Here is a 24,652-nt window from a genome sequence, read left to right as displayed (position 1 = left end):
TTCTAACCTCTAAAGTGAGACTGACACAGCTGCTGCCTTGGAGACTGAAAAATACATATACATGACAGATATACCATGCTCCTCCACCGATTTCAGGGGATTGGATTCTATGGACAAAATATTTAAACAAGATCTCAAATATACAATCCTCGTTTTCTACAATGGAAGACCTTTACTGTACCTTACCATTATACAAAGAAAAAACTTGGGGGGGGGGGGGGGGGCAGAACAAACAAAAAAAAAAACAAAAAAAAAAAAAAAACACCGACAGTGATTCTAATTCTCGCACTAACTTTGGATAAAAAAAAAAAAAAAAACTCCACCCTCATTTTTTGCACCTCTTCTCTCCTCTAGGACAGACAAGCTAATAGGACAAGTGTCATCTAGTGTTACATGTGAGTGCCATCCTTCTAAGCCCCACACATGCAGAGCATTATCTGTTGTCACTACAGCTGACCTCAGCAGCTACAATATACTTTCCCCATCACAGCAGCTGAGTTCATCTGCTCAATAAAGACCACAAGGCATATATGCAGGGCTTAGAAAAAGTACGGCAATCCCTCCTGGACTGCTAGGGGGTGCTCATCCTAACAGCTGGTCCATCTTAAAGAGAGGACCAGACGGAGCTGTGAAAAATATCAGAAGCATTTGAGGCAGGCTTCACTCCATGCACATATGGCCAAATCGGATTAATTTAAAATTATGCAGTAGTGTTCAATTGCAAAGATGGTGTTTTTTTTTGTTTGTTTTTTTATTAAAGTGGACTAACCCTTTATCTTTAAAAAGACATTTTCTTTCATACGCGTTTCTTTTAGGGAATTTACCCCCACTTTCTCTCCTGGGGAAAACTTTACCAAACAGAAGTGAAGGAATCTAAAGCGCTGAGCAAACTGTGGGCGCTATAGAAAACCCTGTATAATAATAATCTCTCCAACGCTGACAGCAATAACACCTGACAGAAGTTGTAATCTTTCCTCACTCAATGCAAAAAATGTTAAACATACCTACCGTGAAGGAAATACGTATTTGATCCCCCACTTATTTTGAATGTTTGCCCACTCACAAAGAAATGATCTGTCTAAAAATCGAATGGTAGGTGTACTGTAACAGAGACAAACTAGCAACAATAAATTCTAAAAGAAATGCATGTCTAACAAATTATGCACTGATTTGCATGTTCATGAGGGAAATAAGTATTTGATCCCCTATCATTCAGCAGGATTTCTGGCTACCAGGTGTCTTTCCATACAGGTAACAAGCTGAGATTAGAAGCAGTCTCTTAAAAGGGAGTGCTGCTAATCATTTTGTTACCTGTATAAAAGACACCTGTCCACAGGAGCAATCAAACAATCAGATTCCAAACTCTCCACCATGGCAAAGACCAAAGAGCTGTCCAAGGATGTCAGGGACAAAATTGTAGATCTACACAAGGCTGGACTGGGCTACTGAACTATCGCCAAGCAACTTGGTGAGAAGGTGACAACAGTTGGTCCAATCATTCGCAAATGGAAGGGAGACTGACAGTTGTTTTGTGTTTCTAAGTCTGGTGCACCATGCAAGATCTCACCTCAGAGTGTCAATGATCATGCGAACAGTGAGCAATCATCCCAGAACAACATGTGAGGATCTTGTCAATCTCCAGGCAGCTGGGACCACAGTCACCAAGAAAACAATTGGTAACACTACGCCGACAAGGATTGAAATCCTGCAGTACTCGCAAGATCCCTCTGCTCAAGAAAGCACATGTCCAGGCCCGTCTGAAGTTTGCCACTGAACATCTGAATGATGCAGAGGAGGACTGGTTGAAAGTGTTGTGGTCAGAGGAGACCAAAATCGAGCTCTTTGGCATCACCTCAACTTGCCATGTTTGGAGGAGGAGGAATGCTGCCTATGACCCCAAGAACACCATCCCAACTGTCAAACATGGTGGTGAAAACATTTTGCTTTGGGGGGTGTTTTTCTGATAAGGGGACAGGACAACTGCACCGCACCAAAAAGGGACAATGGACAACCATAGGCAGCATTTCCAAAAGTTTATCCAAAAAAAAAAAAATAAAAATGTTTTGCCTAGGGATAGAGTGAGGAAAATTTAGACCCTTTTATTGCGGTGTGTCCCCACTAGGGAGAATAATCCATGTATTTATGACCATGGATTTATTTGTCACCAACCAAAATTTTTGATTTGTACCCAGAACAAGACCTAAGGGGCAATCTTCCAATGGGAACAACTGTTCCTAGCAGCACTGCTGGGAAATATATGTAGGCTTCTTAAAATAAAAAAAAAAATAAAAAAAAAAAAAACACCACACACACAAAAACTATAATGCCTAGCATGTTTTGATTAGTTGAGAACTATTAAAATCACATTTCAGCCATCATACAGAATCCCAATACTGCATCTACTCACTGAATACACATTTCAAAATGATCAAAGGGGTTTGTGCTTCCAGGAATAGCATGATTTCCATTTATCTATATTCTACATAAAAAAAAAAAAAAAAAAAGAAATCATCTGACTACACTTCCTATATTTAATAACGTCTAAAATCCACCAATCAGTTGACATCGCATTGTATAAAAAAGTGTATATGAAGGTACTGATGTACCCATCAAATCTGGGAATAGAGGCCAAAAAGTATTAAGCCTACGAAATAAACTCATTTACTATGAAACGCAACTTCAAAGCTTTACTATATGTGCAAGACCCACTAGTGAGAGGATGTACTAAGTAATCATTAACCTTCAGCATGATGTAATGTAGATTAACATATTTAGGACATCTCTTCTGCATAGAACAAGCACTGGATAAAACCAATTCAAGCTTGAATACAAGAGATTCTTTACAAAGCTATGAAACTGTTAAAAATGACACATCTTCCAGCTATTATAAATAGTAAGCCCCTAGGGCCAGTGGTGAGGATAGTCTCACAACAATGTAATCAGCAAAAACCCATATTCATACATACACTGTCCCTTCTCACTAGAGAATGGCAGTTTATAGCAATCTGTTCAGTCTAGGGGGCAGCAGATACTTTAAAACAGAATGTAATGCTGTGGCAGCAAAATAAACGGCTCACATTTGTGGGTATATTCCATTTACCCAGCCCAACTCGGCCGGGATAACTAATTACAAATTACAATACATGTTTGAAGTTTATGTAAAATGTTCACATGAAATCCTAGGTCACTTTAGTGCATCTAGAGCTCTACGTTTATATCCAAGCAACATGGTAACAGTTAAAAAAAAAAAATCCTTTTCTTTTTATAGGTTTTCCTGGCAGCCACGTTCTTCTGTAGTGCAGCAGTGGCTGTAGACACGTACTCCAGGACGCCTCCACATCACTTCCTCCTACACTTTGCAAAGCCTATCACTGGCAGAAGTGCAATTTGAAATGTTCTTTAAAATTTACAAGACTACAGGTGTACCTCGGTTTACGAATCTAACGTGTTCTCCAGGACGTTTCATATTGTGAAAAATTCGTAAACCGTAACGCGGTTTCCCATAGGAATGCACTGAAAACCAATTAATCCGTTCCGGAGGTCAGAACAAGTTTAAATATAAGTCGCTGACACTATAGGTCAGTGCCGGTTTTTAAATGTAATTACCGGCTTTTTTCCCCCCTCTTCACTATAGCCCAGAGAATCAGCTGTCACTCCCCCCCCCCCCCCCCCGCTAAAAGAAAAAGTTTCCTTTTAGTTTGTTTATTTCCCCGTGTGGTGGAACTGTTCCGCCTGGGCTTCCTTGTGCCAAGCGAAGCGTCTAAGCCAATGTTCCCCTTTTCCGGCAAGTCTTCCAGTGCTCTGCCAAGGCGCGTATTAGAGCTCAAAGACAATACTTCCCCGATATCCCAAACCATGAGTCAGAACTTCATGTAGGGTGAATGAATCTTTATTGAACACAGCTCAGTATATACAGCACATCCTGGCAGTAATCCCTGCACCCTTCAGCCCACCCCCACCAGACAGTCTGGCACCTGGTTTTCCCCACCCACAAAACACTACAACACATCAGGAGTCAGCACAGTATGAAATCTAGAGAAGTGAAAAACTACAAGTTCACATTCCCCTAAACAAACAGTGTAGAATGCCTGTATACATAACAGCTGCTAAACATATACAGCTTTGAAAAGGATAGACCACTTAAGGGGATAAAACTGGAACAGAGAGGGCAAAATGTTATCACAAAAAAGGGACGGTTCGTCACACCAGAGTTAAAAGAAACAATGTTTCCTTTTTCTTTCTTCTCGGGAAACTAAAAGTATGCTTTAGCCCTGGGGAAAGTGACAGCCAATTTTGTGAGTTATAGTTAAGAAAAAAAAAAAGCTGGCAAAAACACTTCATAATGCGATAAAAATTTGGAAAAAATTTGTAAACCAAAAATTACGTTAACTGAGGCGTTTGTAAACCTATACACCTATATTGCTATTAAAAAATACTCATTTTAGGCAAGAACAAGGATTACCTTGATCCAGCAGCCTCCTAGAATATCCATGCCAGATACCCCAGGTGGCATCAGCTTACAGAGAGGCTGGAAGAGTGCAGATCCGCCTCCAAATGACTTCGAGAACAAAGAGCGGCACAGAATTCTACATGTGGCAGTGAAGCAACAGATCACAGCATGACCGTGCTGGATTCCCTGGGTGTATGTGTATGAGCACAACCCAGTGGACAAGGTAAGAGGGGATTCAAAGCTTGATTATCCTGCGGGTTCTCCAACTAGTTGAGGAAACTGGGAATGCCAGAAACTCTCCAAAAACGTTATCAAGGTCCACATGGACTTGTTCAGCATGTCCAATCCTGACCTGCTGTTGTAGTTTTGCGATTTTTTGTTTTGTTTAAGAATTGCTTTAAAAAGTAAATTTGTGCAAGACAACAAAAAACACCTAGTCTGTCCTTAATTATATAAAGCAGAACTAAACTGCTAATGGAATTGGCTCCCTCGCCCCTCTTTAAAAACTATGGCACATGCACACATGTGCCGCTGGTGTCTTCCAGGCCTCTAGGACCTGGCAGAGACTGGTGGTGCATTTGCAAACAAATATGGGGAGTATTCTGCGTGTGCACAATGCTGCTAGTTTCTGGCACACGGTGGTGTCTGTGCAAAAATCTGCTACCCATGCACACAAGCTCCACAGTGGCAGCTTAACTACATCACAGCTATCCTAGGAGACAGTGTGTTACTATCCCATGATACAGTTGGGCCCGACCTAGGCAGAAATCAGAGTGCCGCTTTAGCAGCATGAAAATAACAAAAAATTAGAATAAAAATAAAATATTAGAATAAAATAGAACTATAGACAATTTTCTCTCTCTCATTTTCGATAGAGAAAGGGAGGGGTTATAACCCTTATCAGTTTATTTTATTCCGCCTGTGTCCCATTGGGGAGATACAACTTCACTTCCTGTCACATAGCAAAAACAGGAAGTGAGAATTCCCTGCCAATTAAAGGAAATCCTTGGGAACCTCCAGGTCACCAGAACTAGTGTCCCCATTGGAAGATTTCCCCTGTATTACTTTTCTGATGACAACCCAACACTTTGTCATGTTTACGATTATTCAAAGTAAAGGAAAATTCAAATAGAGAGGGTGAGTCTCCCCAACGTAGGCACAAACTGCAATAAAAACCTAAAAGTATTCTAATCCCTCTCCACTCTAAAGGCAAAACTTTTTTCTAGTTTTGAATAGTTATACTTTAAGAACTTTTTTTTGTTATTATATTATGCCTCCCCCTACCCCTTACAGAAAAGCTAGAGTGAGTTTAGTTACACTTTAATGCCAAATTTCTAAATAAACAGAACCACAGCAGAAAGTAAAAAAATTGCTCATGTTAATAGGAGATATACAGGAGTACGATTTGCAGTAGTTAAGTAACTGCGTCTCACAAGAACACAAATATCATTGGTCATAAATAAAATTTTTATCTATCTACCTATCTGGTAGAATCAACACACAAGAAAAGGATTAAACAGAAGCACAATTTGAAATGTGTTTTGCTGTAACAATGCCAACGCTTGATAAATTTGATTTGAATCTAGAAGCCAGCTAAAAAAGTTAGGAACTTTTCTTTAGGAGTGTAGCCAAACTTTACAGTGAGAGGTGCTTTATGGGCATGGTTGAACAAAATTCAGGCTTCGGGTGTGGCTGGGGGGTGAGAATCACTTTGGGAGGCGAGAGGACTTGTGCTAGAAGGTGGGCAGTGGAGGGAATTGGATAAGTGTTGAGGAGGCGCTTTGGGAGGAGACTGGGCTTGTGCTGGGGAGTGCATACCGGGGTGGGGGCGGATGTGCTTAGGGGAGTAGACTTGTGTTGGGTGGTGGGGATCACATACATACTGTGAGGTGCTTTGGAAGGGGAAAGGACTTATGCTAAAAAAAAGGTGGGGTGGGGGGGGTAAGTGCTTTTGGAGGGGTGCAGAATTGTTCAAGGGGGGGGTCAATCCCCCCTGCAGCACAAGTTCTGTCCCCTCCCAAAGTGCCCCTTCAGAACATATCCTCTTACATCCTTTTTACCTGCCCCCTTACATCCCCCTTCCCAGTCACTGTGTCAATTTCAATTTCCCCCCCGCAAGTAATCCACTACAGATCTCCAATCAGCGTAGCCCACGTAGAATGTGGTTCTTACTCTGTGGCTCCTCTTGTCTGTGTACAGGAAACCATCAGAGCTGGAAAGGAGGAAGCAGCAGCTTCAGTCCGATCATATGCAGTGGGTTTCATGGGCATTAGTTGCCTCTGCCCTGCTGCTTGTGCAGAGTGCATGTGACATCAAACAGCGTGATCCAGTCTCTTTATTGCAGCCAAAATCTTCCTGCAACTTACTTACTGTGACAAGCAGCCACTGGGGAGAGGTCGGCTGCAATATAGAGACTGGATCGCGCTCTGTGGTACCCCATACGATCCACACAAGTTGCAGGGCAAAGGTAACTTGGAACTTGCTACGGCACTGGGCTCTACTCCAGGACTTGGCCTTGTTTCCCCAGGACTTGCATCAAATCCCAGGACGGTTGGGAGGTATTGTGGTTGACAAAAGCCCAGGCACCAGGATGCAATTTCTGGTCGCCATGGTGACCTGGTGCCCGAGATTTGCTGAGCCCTGCATATACAAACTCTGTATAACAGGCTCATGTCACACAGATTTAAACATCAGGCCAAGGCACACGATTCTGTGACATGTGGCTTCAATTTTAACATTTCATCGGGCTTCTCTGAAAATATATATCCTGGTGTGTCAACTTTTTTTCCTATTGAGCCCAATGTACTTAGCTTGGATTTGCATGCAAATCTGGTAACAAACTTCCAGGCAAATACTCATGAAACACGAGTGACAATCAGGTACTCAATTCTAGTGCCAGAGCTGACAAGACATACGGATTAGAGAAGAGAAAAAAACAAAAAAACAAAAAAGGAGACCTAATAAGTCTTCTGCTGCGCCTTTAATTCCAATCACATGTTGGGAGCATGGAGGACACCTACCAGCACTGTTTTATGTGGACCTTTCTCCCCTTTCATTTTTGTCACATCAGCTTATAGTTCTACATGCCAATATGAAATAATCTTACATTAGTTATACATGGTTGAGTGGTGCACTGGTGATATACCCAGGGCCTCACAGCTGCATATTGGGAAGCTCCTGTCACATATTCCAGGAGGCAGATGCAGTTCTAGGCAGAGTTCAAAAAGTAAACAGATGAGTCCGATAGGATTTAAAGGGATACATTTTTTTCCTTTTAATTTTTAAAGGCTAAAGTCTAAAGTAGAACTCTAGGCAAAACATTTTTTCATTTTGGATGGAGTAAGGAAAGGTTATAACCCGTCAGATTTTTTTTTTTTTGCCACCTGTCCCACTAAGGAGATGTACGTCCACTTCCTGTCCCATAGCCAAAACAGGAAGTGAGAGGAAAGCCCTGCAAATTATGGCAATCCCTTGGGGACCACCAGGTTACCACAAGTAGTGTACTCATTGGAAAGACATGATGGTAGGTTAGTTGGGTCCTGTCTAAACTGGATCTATATATATTTAATATGTGTGTGTAACACGCTGCACAAAATTGGACGGAGCTATACAAGTACCTGGAATAAATATAAAATTTCCCCTCTATTTTTCTGGGGACAACCCAAAACGTGGGCTTTTATTTTACTTTCACTTTCAATGGAAATGGTAAACAGAGCAAAGAGTGAAACTCCTTAACAGGGACACAGACAGCAGTAAAAACATGCAACTTCCCCAGGTGAGTTTTTGCATCTTTCCATTGTTTTCAATGGGGAGGTGCATTTTTTTTTTACTGCACCAAAAATGCAGCAAGCAGGAATTTGAGAAGCACACCTGACCCAAAACAGATCAGTGTGAAGAGTTCCACAGGAATACATAGTCACTTTTTCTTCCACTTTGATCTGATTTTTCTTCAGCTTTTGCGATAGAATAGTGTGAAAGCAGCCACACAGTTTTTGTTCAGCAAAAAAACACAGAAAAATGCATCCCTTTAAATCATATGGAATTCACACTAGTCCAAAAAAAACACAAAAAAAACACATGCATCAAAAGCACGTCGCATGTGTCAAAGCAGCCCAGGTATTTACATCTTTATAACAAACCATTTAACCTTTTGTAGTGCAAGTAGCCCCCTGCAAGAGTGGAGTTTTTTTTTCCCAGTTCCTGAAGTTGGGTTTTAAAACGTAACTAAAAAAGGTAAAAATTTTTACTTTAACATTATTTACTTTTCAAAAGATAGACCAGAATGTAGGCAAGTCAATACAACCAAACAGTGGACAATTCCAGAGCGAATACAAAGATATTCAAATCTAGGTTTTTTTTTTAAATTGTGAGTAGGAAGCTCTTTATTGCTATGTCTCTTCTACAATGAATGAATGTACATTAGGCTGCACATGAACAGCTCAGCATGTATTCCGAGCACACTCCAGTTGGGCCAGAAGGACCAACTCCTGTGTGCATGCGCAGGATGACGCCCCCCACCCACCCCAGCCAATCAAGAAGCCAGAAACCAAGCACCCAGAAGATGAGGACAGCGGCTGGAGAGGATGTTACCGTTGCATCAACCGGAAGGTGAAGGTAAGCATTTTGGAGAGTTTAGTTCTGCTATAATAGAATCATCAGTTTTTATCAAGAACACTGAGGTCGCCACAAACAGCTTTTACAAAAAAACAATCATCCAATTAAAAAACATACCAGTTAAAACCTATAAAATAATATCTCAATGTACTTCAAAACTCAAATGCATTAACATTCACTGTTACCCAGTATATGTCTTGGTGGGAGGGCAGGTTCACATCTTACCTTTCTCTACTGAATTTCAATGAATGCAGTATGGCAGGCCTCTTCTGTCGCAAATTCCAAAGGTGTAAAGTGTCATCCGTCAAGGCACTCACAAGCGCTCCCTGTAATAAAAAATATTTACATCATAAAAATCATTTTAAGCTTTCAAAAAAAAAAAAAAAAAAAAAAGGAAGAAGAAGAAGAAGGGGGATCCCAGCAGTTTACAAATTTAAAGTTCAACAGCTACACTAGTAAGATAGTTTAGATTACCCCAGACACCCCTCAGTCTTATCACTTGTCCCTGAGCTTGTAATATTGACAATGATGCAGTGACATTTGTCAATCTTCTGACCTGGGCCCACACGTGCGGTGCGTTCTCATTCATCCCTATGGAGAGGTACTAGCCTATAACCTAGGGTCTATAGTTCTGTACTGTATGATTAAGATACCGGTTTATCAATTATAAAAACATAGCACAAATGAGTAAAGAGACCATGCACATCAGAGTAAAAATGTACCACCATGCACCTGCAAACATGACAAAGGAGGAGAGCAGGGAAAGGACAAGAGAGGCGATGTGTAAACCAGTGATGTCAGAGGAAAGATTAAAGTGATTGCACTAACCTCATTAATCAGAAACTGAAGCTGGATTACTGTAGAGCCACTGTCATGCTGGCAATAACACTCAACTCCTGGTCGCCCAAACCTGACATCATTACGTTAAGGAAACAGTTTTGTTTTAATAAACAAAATAAAAAAAAAATGTAGATACAACTGTAAGAACATAACAGAACATAAAAGGGATGAAAAGTTGGAAGGCTAAGAGTTGAAAACATTCATGATTATGCTTAGCTAGAAGACACTATTTATTCGTTCATATAAAGCTCTGATTATAATATGCCAGGAAAAAAAAAATCCCACTGTGGAATAGACAAATCTCTGATCTGCCATAAATTCAGTTTGTGCAGAAATCGCACAGTTGTAAAGTGCAAACAAACATCCAAGCAGCATTGTCAGTCCTGCCTACTTAACTATAAAATTCTACTTATCCTCCATCCTAATCTGTCCAATGCATGCATACATTGAATGCTTTCCCAGTAAAAAAAAAAAAAAAAAAAAAATGCTGCTGCCTCGATTCCCAAGGGTCTCCCCTTGATAGCCAAGGTGGATCTCAGTTGTTTTTGATCTCAGATTTGGGTTTGTCAAGGTTTTTAATTCATATAAACTTTCATTACAAACCAAATAGGACTAAAGTAAAAATGCAAACTGCACTTCCATATGCTATATCAACTTCATCTTAACTCAAAAAGCTAGTGAGTTGAACCAGCTTAGGAAGAAGGAAAAATCCGACTTACCTGTAAAATTCATATCTTGGAGTACAGTGCAGAGGCAAAGTATTCATATACCCTGGAATTATAGGTTTGTACCCTCCGGTGACTGGAGACTGGCACAGTATGACAACAACCCCCCCCCCCCCCCACGTGCCTCCCCTAACACCCTAACCTACTCCCTCTGAGTTCAGTTTTGTAGCAGGTAATGCAGAGTAACAAATGAATGGAAGGGAGGGTGGCCAGTGTCCTGTAATCAAAGAAATTCACAGGCCATGTCAAAATTCCTTTATCTGAATCCTACAGTATAGGACACAGACATCCCGAAGCAATAAATGAGAAGGGTGAGCAACTTTTAGGCAAACCGAAATGTGTCAACATGCCCAAAAAGTTCAAGAGATCCAACTTCAGAAAGTGGCGTTGGAAGAACCTTGCCATTGAAAGCTGCATCTGCAGAAGATTGTGCATATTTTCTCAATTCTAGCCAGAGGACCAGGTTGCAGTCTTACAGCACTCAACTACAGAGTCCTGATGCCAAAATGCCCAGGAAATTCTCCATCTGGTGGAATGGACATACAAGTGCAACATGATCAGAGGGAGTGAACTCTGAATCTAGATTTATCGATTTCACAATGGTGGACTTTGAAGCAGGGTGTCCCTTGCTAGGTACCAACGACTGGACAATAGGGAATCCAATAGGGAAGCTGTAGTTTTGGGGTAGACACTAATGACTCCAACTATGTTTAGACAATGAAGAGAGCTTTCCTTTAGATGCATCTCAATTTCCATCTGCAGAATCTTTGAAAGAAGGAACATCTTCAGTAGGTACAGTGAGGTTTAAAACTGAGATAGCAGGATTAACCACAAGAATAGACCACTTTAACAAATTCCCATGCACAAAAAAAAAAAAAAAAAAGTTCAAGATTTTAGGTGGAGTGAAAATCATGACTTCAGTAATCGAATTGTCAGACTGCACACTCTGTTTAAACAGGATACCTTTTGAAAGGTTTTGCCGATCTCTTTGTACCCAAAAAGGGGTATGGCAAGTGGGAGGTGTATCAAACTGCACAATTCCAAGGCTCTTGGAGGACAACATGGCAATGAGCCTTTTCATGTTAGCAAGCATTTGCCTAGGTCCACTCTTCAATATAAGAGCATCATTTGGAAGACTGAAAAGCTATGGAGTGTTTTTTTTTTTTTTTTCCCTTGTCTAACACTTCCTTGTCTAGGGAAGGATCATCAGGATCTGACTCTGGCAAAGAACAGGTGAGAGAAAGGTGTTCCATTTTTGAGCACAGGGCAATATGCTGAAGCGTTAAGACAGTTATTCGCCTGAGAAATCGGGACATGCAGAAATCTGCTTTTGTATAGGCCACTTGCTGCATGCTCGATAGAGCAACAATATGCAGAGATATGTGATAGAGTCAGTTCTTACTCCAGTGCAAGGGGACAAATCAGCACTAAGGTTGTGGGTATTTGGCAGAGCAAACGCTCACCTGTTGGTTTTGTAATCGCTATGGCAGAGACCAGGAGAAAGGGAGTAATTTGTGAAGGTATTTCCCGTGGGGTACTCACAGAGCAGTTTGACGTATATGAGCAGAAGAACGCAGCAACTTGGATGTAGACCATCCTGTAGTGAATCCTTTGGCAAAAAGGGCATGGCAAAAGCACCGGAGTACCTTATAAGGATTCTAAGAAAAGTAGCAATAAAATGTGACCTGTGGTGTGACAGAACACCTGATCATTCACCTGAAACAAGGCTCTGAGCAGCTGAGTTTTAGTGCAAAATTTTGAAACACACTGTAATTAATAAGGTTCAAATATCTTCCTGGTCTTTTACAGTAATGGTTAGAAGCATAAAGGGTGACTCCATCTTACCTGTCCACAATGCTGGACTGTATACAATGTCCAGGCTTTGTCTGTCAGGGGGCATACCCCATGAAGGGGTCTTTAAGGATTGGGCTTCACGGCATGTACCATTGCCCTGGATCTGTATAGCACCCTGCGGCTGACTATAAATGCTTTGCACAAGGTGCCAAGGTGAGCACACTAGCAAGATTCATTGACCAAAGCAACAGGATAACCTGTCCCCACAGAGTGGTGTCTGGGTACAGCCCCAATGTTTATGGAGGTTGCAACGATCCAGATCATCTTGCCACTTGAGGGCAGTGAGGGATTAGAGAAATCACTCTTGGCTAAAACACAAAAAAAAAAAAAAAAAAAAAAAAAAGGAGGTCCATCACCTTCAGACATTGGCAAACTAAGAACTCTCAGAGTAAGGTAGAGTTATAGGGGAGGCACTATGGGGGCATGTTCTTGTACCTTTTGGATGATTGGACACTAGCAAAACTTTCAAGGTCTGAATACTTTGCCTGTGTCCTGTCTTGTATGATTAAGATATAACAATTATCTTCAAATGTGCTGGGCCACCATTTTTATGAGCAGACCAGAACTTTACATTTCCCAGTTTAGTCATGCTTTCAGACACATTGTTTCCATGCAATAAAATAATGTACAGGGTACTGGCAAGTCGCCTTAGTAAATGTACAGTATATGTCATCTAAAATAAAATACACTCTTAACTAACCAAGGGGATATACTTTGTTTCTAAGTACTCTCTCTTCAGATCAGTGGTTGAAATTATATGTGCATAATTTTCACGCAATTAATACTCAAAATTTTCTATTGTAAAATATGTACAAGAGATTACATGTTTCCATGACAACTTGGGCTTTAAAAGGAAGGACACAAACCATTTAAACAAATTGTTTTCCCCAAGTAGTACTAAAAAGTGTGTAATCCAGTATGCAGGCTTTGTCTGATGACAAGTTTTATTCTCATCTTTTCCAGGGTATGCTCCACTGCCTAAAAGGACTACTTCAAGGTCAAGATACTGCAGCCAGCACGCACTACTTGAGTTTAGAGAAATAAGAGCTCCAGAACAGGCATCCCCAACATTTAACCCTTCCAGCTACCATCCATCACCTCTTTGGTAAAGCTGCCATTTGGCAATTTAATCATGCATTCTAAAGCTACCTTCTATAGTTCTAAATTAATTATGTAAAGAGCATTTCTCTTAATGGCCATCTTAGCAACTCATCGCTTAAACATGCCATATATTTATATGGTCTGACATCTAGCAATGTGCATGCAATTTTTGAACCTACATTTGTGGACCTCCATAATTGTAGTGGAATTAATTTGCCATTCTAGCATAGTGTATTTAGGGAGTCACAATTTACAAGTGACATCCAAAACACAAAGGAACTACAAAAAAGGACCTTTATATATGGTATAACATAGAAGACCTGATGAAATGTATCACCCAAGTTGGGATTGCTTAAATCCAGCCTCATCTTTTGCCATCTGTGCCCTATTAGGTACAGTAGATTTGCCTTTACTGCGTGTCTTAAACACACAAGACGTGATGAGAAATCTTAGCCACCACTGGAAGATTCCCCTTACTTCCTGTTCGAAGAACTGGGAAATGCAGAGTGGCAATTTCCCCATGTGGGGACATAGGCAACATTAAAAGCAGGACCAAAAGGTTGTAACAACTTGCCTACTAAAAGGCAAAGCAAAACATGGAAACAGCATTATCTAAATGTTAGTTTAATGATATCCGGAATAAGTGCAAACAAAATACCTGAAATATATACCCGTACAAAAACTTCTTACAACCCCCCCCCCCCCCCCACCCCCCACAGAAATTAGGCTGAAAGTGCCATCACCCTTAGCTAAGCAGGCTTGCACAAAGATCACCTTAATCAATTCAAGTGAAGCTATGCCAGACACCAAGATTAAAAACTGAAGTCAGAAGTTAATTGCATGCACCAAAGAGACTATATAAAACATCCATTCCTGACTGCAACTCTTTCCTTTGGACAGTGAGGCTGGCTGTCTCAGTGACATCCTCTACATAACTGATAGAACAGGACTGAGCTCTTCTGGTTTATGGATTTTAAGGGCTCCCAGGGTGCTGTGAGGATTTTTATGTAAACATTCAGACACCTCCAAGGTATGTATAAAGTATGCCTTTACAAAATGTATTCATCTGAAAGCAGCAGTTATTTAAAAACCATCCGATCAGCAACTTTTACTAGATGGATCTAGCCATCCCCTGCCTACATGAATGGTTGTTTCCACCCAATGACCACAAAGTACAGTCATTTAAAAGCAAATCTAAAAGTCTAACATTTTACACACACACACACTTTTGACTAGGATTATGCTTTTATTACAAAAGCAGATATTTGGCTTTTAAACACCTAATGAAATAGTCTTCCCCGCAGAGATTTCTAAAAAAGAAACTTCTAGTATTTGTAGATTAATAGTCTAAAAATACTTGAAACTAAAATTGTGAAATGTCTTTGGGAAAATAAAAAAAAAAAAAAAAAAAGAAGAAGGACCCAGGATACCCACATTAGAGAGAAATCAAGGTTTCTGTAAGGTGAAAGTTGGAGCTTACACAGGATTATTGACCATTTCCCATCTCCCCACATCAGTGTTAGGCTACAAATCACACAGCAGTTTGTATGTGTGTTCTTGGCAGCATTAACCCTAGGTTCACATTTAAGTGTTTTCCGCAGCGTTTTGCAGAAAGCATCTCCTGGTGCATTTTTTGGAAAGGGTCAGGGACTCTTTAAATGCAAAAAGTTGCATTTTTGGTTCTATAGACTTCAATGGAAATGCTGCAGGAAAGCACGTAGGGCGTTTTTGATGCATTTTGCATTTTAATCTGCCTAGCAGCAACAAAAAAACCCCACAAAACTCAAAAACAGCATAAATGTGTCAAAAACGCATGTGCAAAAATGGATCAAACGCAAGCTGCATAGGTGTGAACCTAGTCTTATAGGCTGCTAAAATACACCTCTGGGCGCAGCAATAGTCTCTTCTATGGCTGCATGCACACTGACTGATTACCTGCGGGCAGCCCAAAACCACAGAAACACCAACTCCGGATGCACACTGGCTGCATATAGGGTTGCTATTCACAATTACATAGATGAGTGGTACCGTGAACAGCAGAGGTACCTGCCATTGATTTGTGGAGTACATATCTGGCAGCCACTAGTGATACCTGCAGCTGTGTGCAAGTAGCATTTACAACCATCATCAATAATCTACTGATCCCTTCTGGTGTCCACATATCAATTCTCATGTGACTGTTGCTTCAGCAATTGCCAACTCAAGCCCAAGCATTACATTCCTAGAGAAAGGGGAGGTGGTCAGCATTTAGCATCCAGAGCTGCAATTAAAAGCAATTCTTGGCTACTAAGTAGGGTCTTGCATCCACGTGAAAGACTGACCAACTAAAACAGAGCAGCTTTAGCAGTCTATGAATGTTCTCATTACATTGTCAAATTATTCAACATTACAAAACAAATCCAGTTCATTGTGACCAACTACTTCTAGATAACCGTTTTATCTCAACAATATTTGAAGCTTTTCAAGCACAGCCAGATCTTTTAGGCCTTTCCACACTCCATAACCTAGTAAAATTGTTGAGCTAAAGCGGAGTAGATTTTTTTGTCAAGCAATAGAGCAAAAAGAAAAAAAAAAATGTGTATTTGGTGTTTCCGCAAAAGAGAAAGCTAGACAGGTTAGATATTACTTTTACAGTCCTTTACCCCAGAAAAACCAGTTGCAAGGAAAATAAACTCCTATGTACATTGTTCATTTTGCATGGAAGATTGATGAGGACAGAGTTTGAGTAAGCTGGTACACCTCTTTGTAGCCTTGCTGTTTGTGCAGTCAGATTTATTATTTATTTATTTTTTTTTACATAGGCACAGATATCAGAAAAGCAGAAACAGAAGCCAACATGGTGTAAAAAAGCCACAGATAGAAACAGGCTCAAGAGCGGAGTTTTGATCTTTGTTTACTATCTAGTAAGCCACGGACCCGTATAACCCAATAGAGGCAAGTGGTCAGGCTTTTCTTGCTGTATGCTTTTTCCAGATCAGTTATACGTTAGGCATCGAAGAAATGAATGACCACTCTGAAGCTGCTTCCATGAACACCTCCATGATTAAGCCCCATGGGCGGGGTGAAATGTGTTTGGGGCATGGCTTTGGATGAAGCTGGCCAAGGCTGCTTTCACTCACTAGGTGTGTGTGGTGTTTGGAACCTTCCTCTATACATATCTGCAGCTCTGAAGCTTGCACATGGAAGATAAAACAAATTCAGTAGTCTTAATATTTCTATTCCCCCAAGAATCACTTCAAAATGGACCTTGTATTAAAAATAGCAAGGCCCAATTACAACATCAAGCCTTCCTCCCTAATCTAAAATCACTATACGGTGGCAGGAAGAAAACACAGACACCTGTGGAGGGGTGATTCTAATCCAGGGTTGTCAAACTGGCAGCCCTCCAGCTGTTCTGAAACTACAAGTCCCATCATGCCTCTGCCTTTGGAAGTCATGCTTGTAACGGTCAATCTTGCAATGCTTCATGGGACTTTTAGTTTGGCAACAGCTGGAGGGCCACAGTTTGACACCTGTGTTCTAATCCTTCCAGCAAAATTAGTTACCCAAGTCATGAGCGATGCAGGAGCATCTCAAACGATTTAGGATCCTCAGCATTACTATGGTAGGCTCTCACCAGACGTTTCATGTACTCCCCCCTGCCTAGGTACTGTGGTGAAAGCCGGTTGTAATGTCACCGAATTTGCACCTTTTCCACAAATGTTTTTTACTGGCATTATGCAGGGATTTTAGATTTGGAAGGGAGGCCTTATGTAATAAATACCTTGCATTTCAGTGTAATGTTTGCTTTAAAAATGCATAGAAGTGCATGCCATTTGACTAAACATTTCCATCTTTTTACAGTCCAGAGTCCTTTCAAGTAATTCAGAAATAACCAAAGTCACATGCTGACCAAATTCATCCGGGGAATCTGAGGGGGTACATCTAAATTTGAGGGATTCATTTTAGGAACCATTTAAAAAGTAGTTGTAAATTGTATGACATTTTTGTGTTAATGCATTCCCTGCATCAAGTTCATGTTAATGCAAATCCTGCAAGCAGAGAGCAGGAGGCAGGGCTGAGCTCTGTGTTTATGGATGTACATAACCCAGCTCAGGAGCAAACCAGTAGGTGCACCTCCATAAGAAGCAGATTCTTGTGGTGGAGCATGGAGAAAGGAAGCAGCCAAGAACACTGGTGGGGGACAGAAGAGGAGGTTCGAGGTTACTCGAGTAGGTAAGACTGGATAACTGTGCGCTCCAGGAAATAAATTGCCATAGGGAGGCCAAGGGGACCAGGACAGGAGTGGCCTAAAGAGAATGCTTCCGGGATGCAGATCTCCTCAGATGTGGAAATCATCCACTGGAAAAAGAGCAGACAGGTGGCGCAAACACCTAGTGCATTATCCAAGATTTATTCAGAGCAGGCAAGTACAACACATTTTTCTTACACATACACGACATTCTGATATATATCTTTTTCCTCAAAATACACTGCACCTACCACACAATTCAAGGATGCCCACAGAGCGCATACAATGACGCTTTCAATACAGAAAATGGAAAAAAAGTTGCCAAATCCAATGAATTAATAAGTCTGAAAAAAAAAAAAAAATGATGTTGAGCTGGTTCTTTCGAAATTCTCCACTTTGATCAGCTACAATTGAAAATAGGAGTTTCTATGGCTACACAGACCAAGAGTTGTAAGGAAACAAGAGCGCAAACACAACCTTTTGTACCAAGTACAGAGCTGAATCTACAAAAGTAATAACTGGCATTGGGCAGTGGTAAAAATAGAGGACTAGAAAACCCCGAGAACACCGCAGCTTCTCAGTATGTCATGAAAACATGGCATCCATAGCACTGCTCAGAAACAGCTTTCGAGAAGATATGAGGCACGGTTTAAAAAATGGTCTGCCTTTTTCAGCAATGCAGAGAAATTTGAGGATGCACCAAGGTCTATGCAAAATACCAAGTGTCACTTCTGGATCTATTTCATCAGCTGATGACTGCAAATTGTTTATCTGCATCTGGAGCGATTCAAGGTTGGCCTGAGGAAGGATCATCTCCATTACCCTATTTTAAGCCTTTTATTGTAAAAAACACCATTTAAAAAAAGAGTAACTATATTCATTTATTTTTTTAAAAGTGGAGAGCTGTGTTTTTCAAAATGCTAGCTGCTGTAAGGTTGATCCATTTGCTCCAATATTACCCGAGTCACCGACCTGGAATAAATATGCACATCGGGAGTTCGGACTTCAACTTGACTTTCTAATCTGCACACTTGTTCCTGATCATCGATTATGGAAGTATTGCAGCAAGTAATAGTCATGTCACTAGCATTCTTAACCAGGGACAGATTGGCGCTGGACATTTATGCAAGAACACGCTCAAGTGTGCGTTAAGATCCGTCAGACCATGATTTTCAACAGGCTTCTGAGCATGGCTGCATTATTATACAGGATTTATATAGCGCCAACAGTTTGCTCAGCGCTTTACAATATAACGGGAGACAATACAGAAACAATACAAGAGGGATAGGAGGGCCCTGCTCCTTGGAGCTTACAATCTAGGCTGCATGCTACTCTTCAAAAGGTGTACAGGTCTATGCACCCATGTGAATGAACCCTAAAGTCTCAATATTCCTAACAAAAGAAAAAAAAATGGAATGGAGTTGTTGCCTTTATTTCCTTTTTCAAATGAGAAAATAAAAATGTTAAAATGTGTATACCCTAAAGAGCACCTGTGATCTGACCATGGGCATTAAGCTGCATACATAAACTACATTCATTATTTTTTTTTTTTTTAAACAGGCAGTTAACCACTTGCCCTCCTGAGGATTTACCCCCCTTCCTGACCAGCCTATTTTTTGTGCTACGGCACTGCATTACTTTAACCGACAATTGCGTGGTCATGCAATGCTGCACCCAAATGAAATTTACGTCCTTTTCCCCCCATGAATTGAACTTTCTTTCAGTGGTATTTGATCGCCTGTAGTTTAATTTTTGGACGAGGACGAGGAGAATTAATTAATAAAATAATTGGTTTACTTGAAAGTTATAGCCTTTACAAAATGGCGGTGTGTGATATATACACACACACACACACACACACACACACGGATTTTTCTTATTCTTTTTTTATTATTATTTTTACTAGTAATGGCAGCGATCAGCGACTTATAGCGGGACTGCGGTGGGCATTCTGACTGGGGAGGGGTTACGGACTTGGTGTCACTGACACCAATACAGTGATCAGTGCTAAACATAAAAAAAAAGCACTGACTACTAATGGCACTGGGCAGGGAAGGGTTAATATAAGGGGGCAATAAAAGGGTTAACTGTGTGCTGTTTTACCAAGTGCTGTGTCTGTGTGATTCACTGTAAGCACACTACTTTGGATGGCTGTGCTCTGTACAGCCATCCAAAGCAGTGTGCATGAGCTGACAGGGAGAACTGTTTGCATATAGTTCTCCTCCCCGTCGGAGATGCTTGGCAATCACCTGGCGCCAGCAAGCGATTGACAGCAGTGGATGGCGGTGCAGGTAGGGAGTGCGTGTCCCCTACCCAGAAATGCAAAAATCACGTATATATTACATGTGATTTTGCACACCTGTGCCATCCTGGAGCAGTGTTTCTGCTATAGGACAGTCGGGAAGTGGTTAAAGTAAAAAAATAAGTAAATAACCAAACACCACAAGCCATCCCTGACCTCTCTAAATGTGAGCTTATTCATTTTCTAAGAACTTGAGATCAAAGATAGACTGCTTCTAAGGCTGGGGGCACATGGGCAACTCTGCCACTAGTGATCCTGCCACTGACAATTTGTCAAAATCGGTAACAGCAAGAGCACTACAGAAGCTGCCTGCTTGTCCCCATGTAATCGCAATTTGAGGACGCACCCATCTCTAGCAATCGAGATTCAGCAGCATTCAGGTCTGCAAAAGAGCGACATCTTCGGTTCAAATTCCAACCATGACACTACCTGCCTGGAGTTTGCATGTTCTCCCTGTGCCTGCGGGAGTTTCCTCTGGGTACTCTGGTTTCCTCCCACACTCCAAAGACATGCTGGTAGGTTAACTGGCTCCTGTCTAAATGGACCCTAGTATGAATGAGTTAGGGATCTTAGATTGTGAGCTCCTTGAGGGTAAGGGACAGATATGAATTCACAATATAGATGTGTAAAGCACTGCATAAATTGAAGGTGCTATTCAAGCTCCTCTAACAAATAAATCAGTCTTGCTACATCTGACTACAGATGTCCTTAGGGACATAAAAGGCAGCCTTTTAGTAATCCTGCAACTGCTGATTTGCAGAAGAACCACTTGTGTATCAGCCTAATAGTGGCCATATACACTTTAATTGTATTACTGTGCCTTGAAAAAGTATTCAATCCCCTTGAAATGTTCCACATTTTGTCATGTTACAACCAAAAACAGGTATTTTATTGGAATTTTATGTGATAGACCAAACACAGAGGGGCACAATTGTGAAGTGGAAGGAAAATGGATGGATTCCAAAATTTTTAACAAATTATCTGAAAAGTGTGGCGTGCATTTGTATTCAGCCCCCCTGACTTAATACTTTGTAGAACCACCTTTCGCTGCAATTCTTTTTGGGTATATCTACCCGCTTTGCACATCTAGGGAGTGACATTTTTACCCTTCTTTGCAAAATCGCTCAAGCTCTCTCAGATTGGATGGAGAATGTCTGAACAGCAATTTTCAGGTCTTGCCACAGATTCTCAATTGGATTTAGGTCTGGACCTTGACTGGGCCATTCTAACACACGAATATACTTGCCAAAAAGATTCTCAATTGGATTTAGGTCTGGACCTTGACTGGGCCATTCTAAAAACACACGAATATACTTTGATCTAACACATTCCATTGTAGCTCTGGCTGTATGTTTAGGGTAGCTGTCCTGTTGGAAGGTGGACCTCCGCACCAGTCTCAAGTCTTTTGCAGATTAAAACAGGGTTTCTTCTAAGATTGCCCTGTATTTGGCTCCATCCATCTTCCCATCAACTCTGACCAGTTTCCCTGTCCCTGCTTAAGAAAAGCATCCCCACGATGCTCCCACACCATGTTTCACGGGGGGGATGGTGTGTTCAGGGTGATATGCAGTGTTTGTTTTCCCACCACACAGTTTTGCTTTTAGGCCAAAAAGTAAAATTTTTATCTCATCTGACCAGAGCACCTTCTTCCACATGTTTGCTGTGTCCCCCACATGACTTCTCACAAACTGCAAACGGGACTTCTTATGGGTTTCTTTCAACAATGGCTTCTTGCCACTCTTCCATAAAGGCCAGAATAGTGGAGTGCACAGCTAATTGCTGTCCTGTGGACAGATTCTCCCACCTGAGCTGTGGATCTCTGCAGCTCCTCCAGAGTTACCATGGGCCTCTTGACGGCTTCTCTGATGAATGATCTCCTTGCCCAGCCTGTCAGTTTAGGTGGACAGCAATATCTTGGGAAGTTTGCGGTTGTGCTATATGCTTTCCATTTTCGGATGATGGATTGAACAGTGCTTTATGAGATATTCAAAGCTTGGGAATTTTATTTATAACCAAACACTGCTTTACACTTCTCCATAACTTTATCCCTGACCTGTCTGGTGTGTTCCTTGGCCTTCATGATGCCGTTTGCTCACTAATGTTCTCTAACAAACCTATGAGGGCTTCACAGAACAGCTGTACTTGTACAAATAAATTACACACAGGTGGACTCAAGGAAATTGATACCCTGAACTAAAATCTAGTGTAACCAGAGCAAAAAGGGGGAGGAATACAAATGCATGCCACACTTTCAGGCAATTTATTAAAAACCATAATTTTCCTTCCACTTCACAATTGTGTTGGTCTATTACCTATAATCCCAATAAAATAATTTACATTTTTGGTAGTAACATGACAAAATGTGGAAAATTTCAAAGGGCATGAATATTTTTTTCAAGTGAAAAATGTATAATTTTGCAATGATCAGCAGCATTGCTTTGGTCATGAATCAGATTTTATCGCCATTGATCAGATTGATCATTTAAAATCAATCAGATCTTCCAACTATCCATCGAAAGCCAACTATAGAGTATTCCCATGAGGAGAGATCAACTAGAAAAGAAAAGGAAAAAATGCTTGATTTATCGAAGTGTGTATGGCCACCAAAACCATTTAGAAACACCTCCTTTTTGTTTACATTAGAGTGTTAGCAGCTACAACAGAGAAGCCATGCTTGTGTATGTGAATCTGAAAATGCTCTAGAAAAGCTTATAGATACAGAGAAATTATGGTTGGTTTTAAAGCGCTTTTAAGGGCACCACAGATTATGCAGTTTTCTTTCCACCACAGGTGGAAAAAGTAGCTTGATTCCCCCATCACAATCAGTGTTGATGGGGAATCCCTCCTGCCATGTTACGGTGTTCTGCTGGCAGGAAGCCTTCCGTCGGCAGAACACAAATCACTGACAGCAGCTATAGCTGCCAGTGATGATTGTATGAAATAAATAAATTTTTTCTTACATATTGTCACCCTAGCAGTACAGTATCACTGTACCATGGTGACACTGTACTACTTGTGGGGGGTGATGAAGATTTTTTTTTTTTTTTTACACCGATTGCTTTTAAAGCCTTTATGGGTGTAAAAGCAATCATTTCTCCTCCTCTCTAGCATTCTTGCAGCCATTGAGAACTACTGTGTGAGCTGTGATTGGTCACAGCTTGTCACATGGTACAAGGCTGTTGTAAATAGCCGTGTACCATGTGACCTCTGATCATTCACAGATTTCACACGTAGTAAGCAATGTCAGAAATGACATTTTGCTTACTACTCTGCATGTGGTCGGGACCTCGCAGAGAGGTCCCGGATGACGATCGGCGTTCCACTGTGTCTGAAGGACACAGCGGGCACTGGATCGCGGTGCTGTGTGCTCCCAAGGAGCGTGCACCAGCAGGGGGCGGGGAGGCAGTTTATAAAACAGACACCCGACCCTGCACTGCCATCGTCTGGCCATTTATATACAAACGCCGGACGGGAAGTGGTTAACCGTGATTTATAGAGAGTCACAACTGCAACCCCTGACATCACCAAGGGATGGCACTTAATATTCAGTATATGAAATGTTTCAGATGGCGGTCATATAGAAACCTATTGCAGGGGATGGCATAGAATGCGATGGTGGACTACAGGTTTTTATACCAAAAACATTTACATGTGAAACAGCCAATATTCAATAACAACATGCTAGAGTAACTACTACCTTAAAGCAATGCTGCCACAAAATGTAAATAACAGTTCTGTACAATATGTGTATACTTTCTTCTCCTGCAGCCATACACCATTCCAATGCACAGAGGTCAACACCTAAAGTCTCTGCAGAAACTTCTAGGGAGTGTCAATCTCAGTCATTACTGGGACAAGGGTATCCAGTACTCAGGGCAAGGGTCAAGAATTGCGCCCAGCCCCCCACAGTTAATACATGCCATAAAATGGGTGCATCTATTCTTTGCCCCCTTTGCCCAGGTCAGCTGTCCCTCCTGCCCACCCCTTGTCCTAGCCTCAGCGGTTCTTCCTGCCAACCTCCATGCAGAAAGGAAGGATGAAGGACACTAAAGAAAAATGGGTAAAGAGATTTACACCGAGATTTCACATTTGCTATCCAAGGATTAATACATAGGTGTAACGTGATAAATGATAAAGAGCTCACAACAGTCTCTGTACACAGGTGCTCGAGAAGCAATAATGAGGACTTCCCATTTAGAAATTCTGTGCTAACAGATCCATCCTCTTAATGAGAAGCTGAAGGGGTTAAAATCAAGCAAGCTGCAGAAGTGGTGGTGGAATCTGGTGCTATGGATAATGGCCATACATCTCCCCATCTATCATACTTGGGGAGAAATATCTCCGGCTAGGCCGGAATACGAAAAAAAAAAACCCGCAAAATGTCACTTTTTCCCCACTGAACACCTCATACACACTGCAATGTTAATGACATTGGCAAGAAAGGACAGCAGTGATACTAATGACACTGGTTAGAAAAGACTGCGGTTTTCTTGCATCTTGTTTATCATAATGCTTAGGAGTGTGCAAAAATGTGA

At 41.2% G+C, this 24,652-nt stretch overlaps 1 protein-coding gene across 4 annotated transcripts in view; it reads right to left on the bottom strand.

Moving 5' to 3' along the window:
* The window catches only part of STXBP5 (syntaxin binding protein 5), a 488,403-nt gene that overhangs the window by 367,655 nt on the left and 96,096 nt on the right, over positions 1–24,652 (bottom strand). For all 4 annotated transcript variants that reach the window (XM_089694278.1, XM_089694280.1, XM_089694279.1 and 1 more), the window contains exons 3-4: positions 9,893–9,974; positions 9,290–9,390 (exon numbers count right to left, since the gene is read on the bottom strand). In XM_089694278.1, coding sequence (XP_089550404.1) covers positions 9,290–9,390; positions 9,893–9,974 — 183 coding nt within the window. The remainder of the gene's footprint in view (positions 1–9,289; positions 9,391–9,892; positions 9,975–24,652) is intronic.

This window comes from Staurois parvus, unplaced genomic scaffold (assembly GCF_062004578.1).
Source record: "Staurois parvus isolate SC_StPar_1 unplaced genomic scaffold, SC_StPar_1.0 ptg000657l, whole genome shotgun sequence".
NCBI classification, from domain to species: domain Eukaryota; kingdom Metazoa; phylum Chordata; class Amphibia; order Anura; family Ranidae; genus Staurois; species Staurois parvus.
Note: the sequence above shows the minus strand (reverse complement) of the source record. Positions and strands in the feature narration are given on the sequence as shown.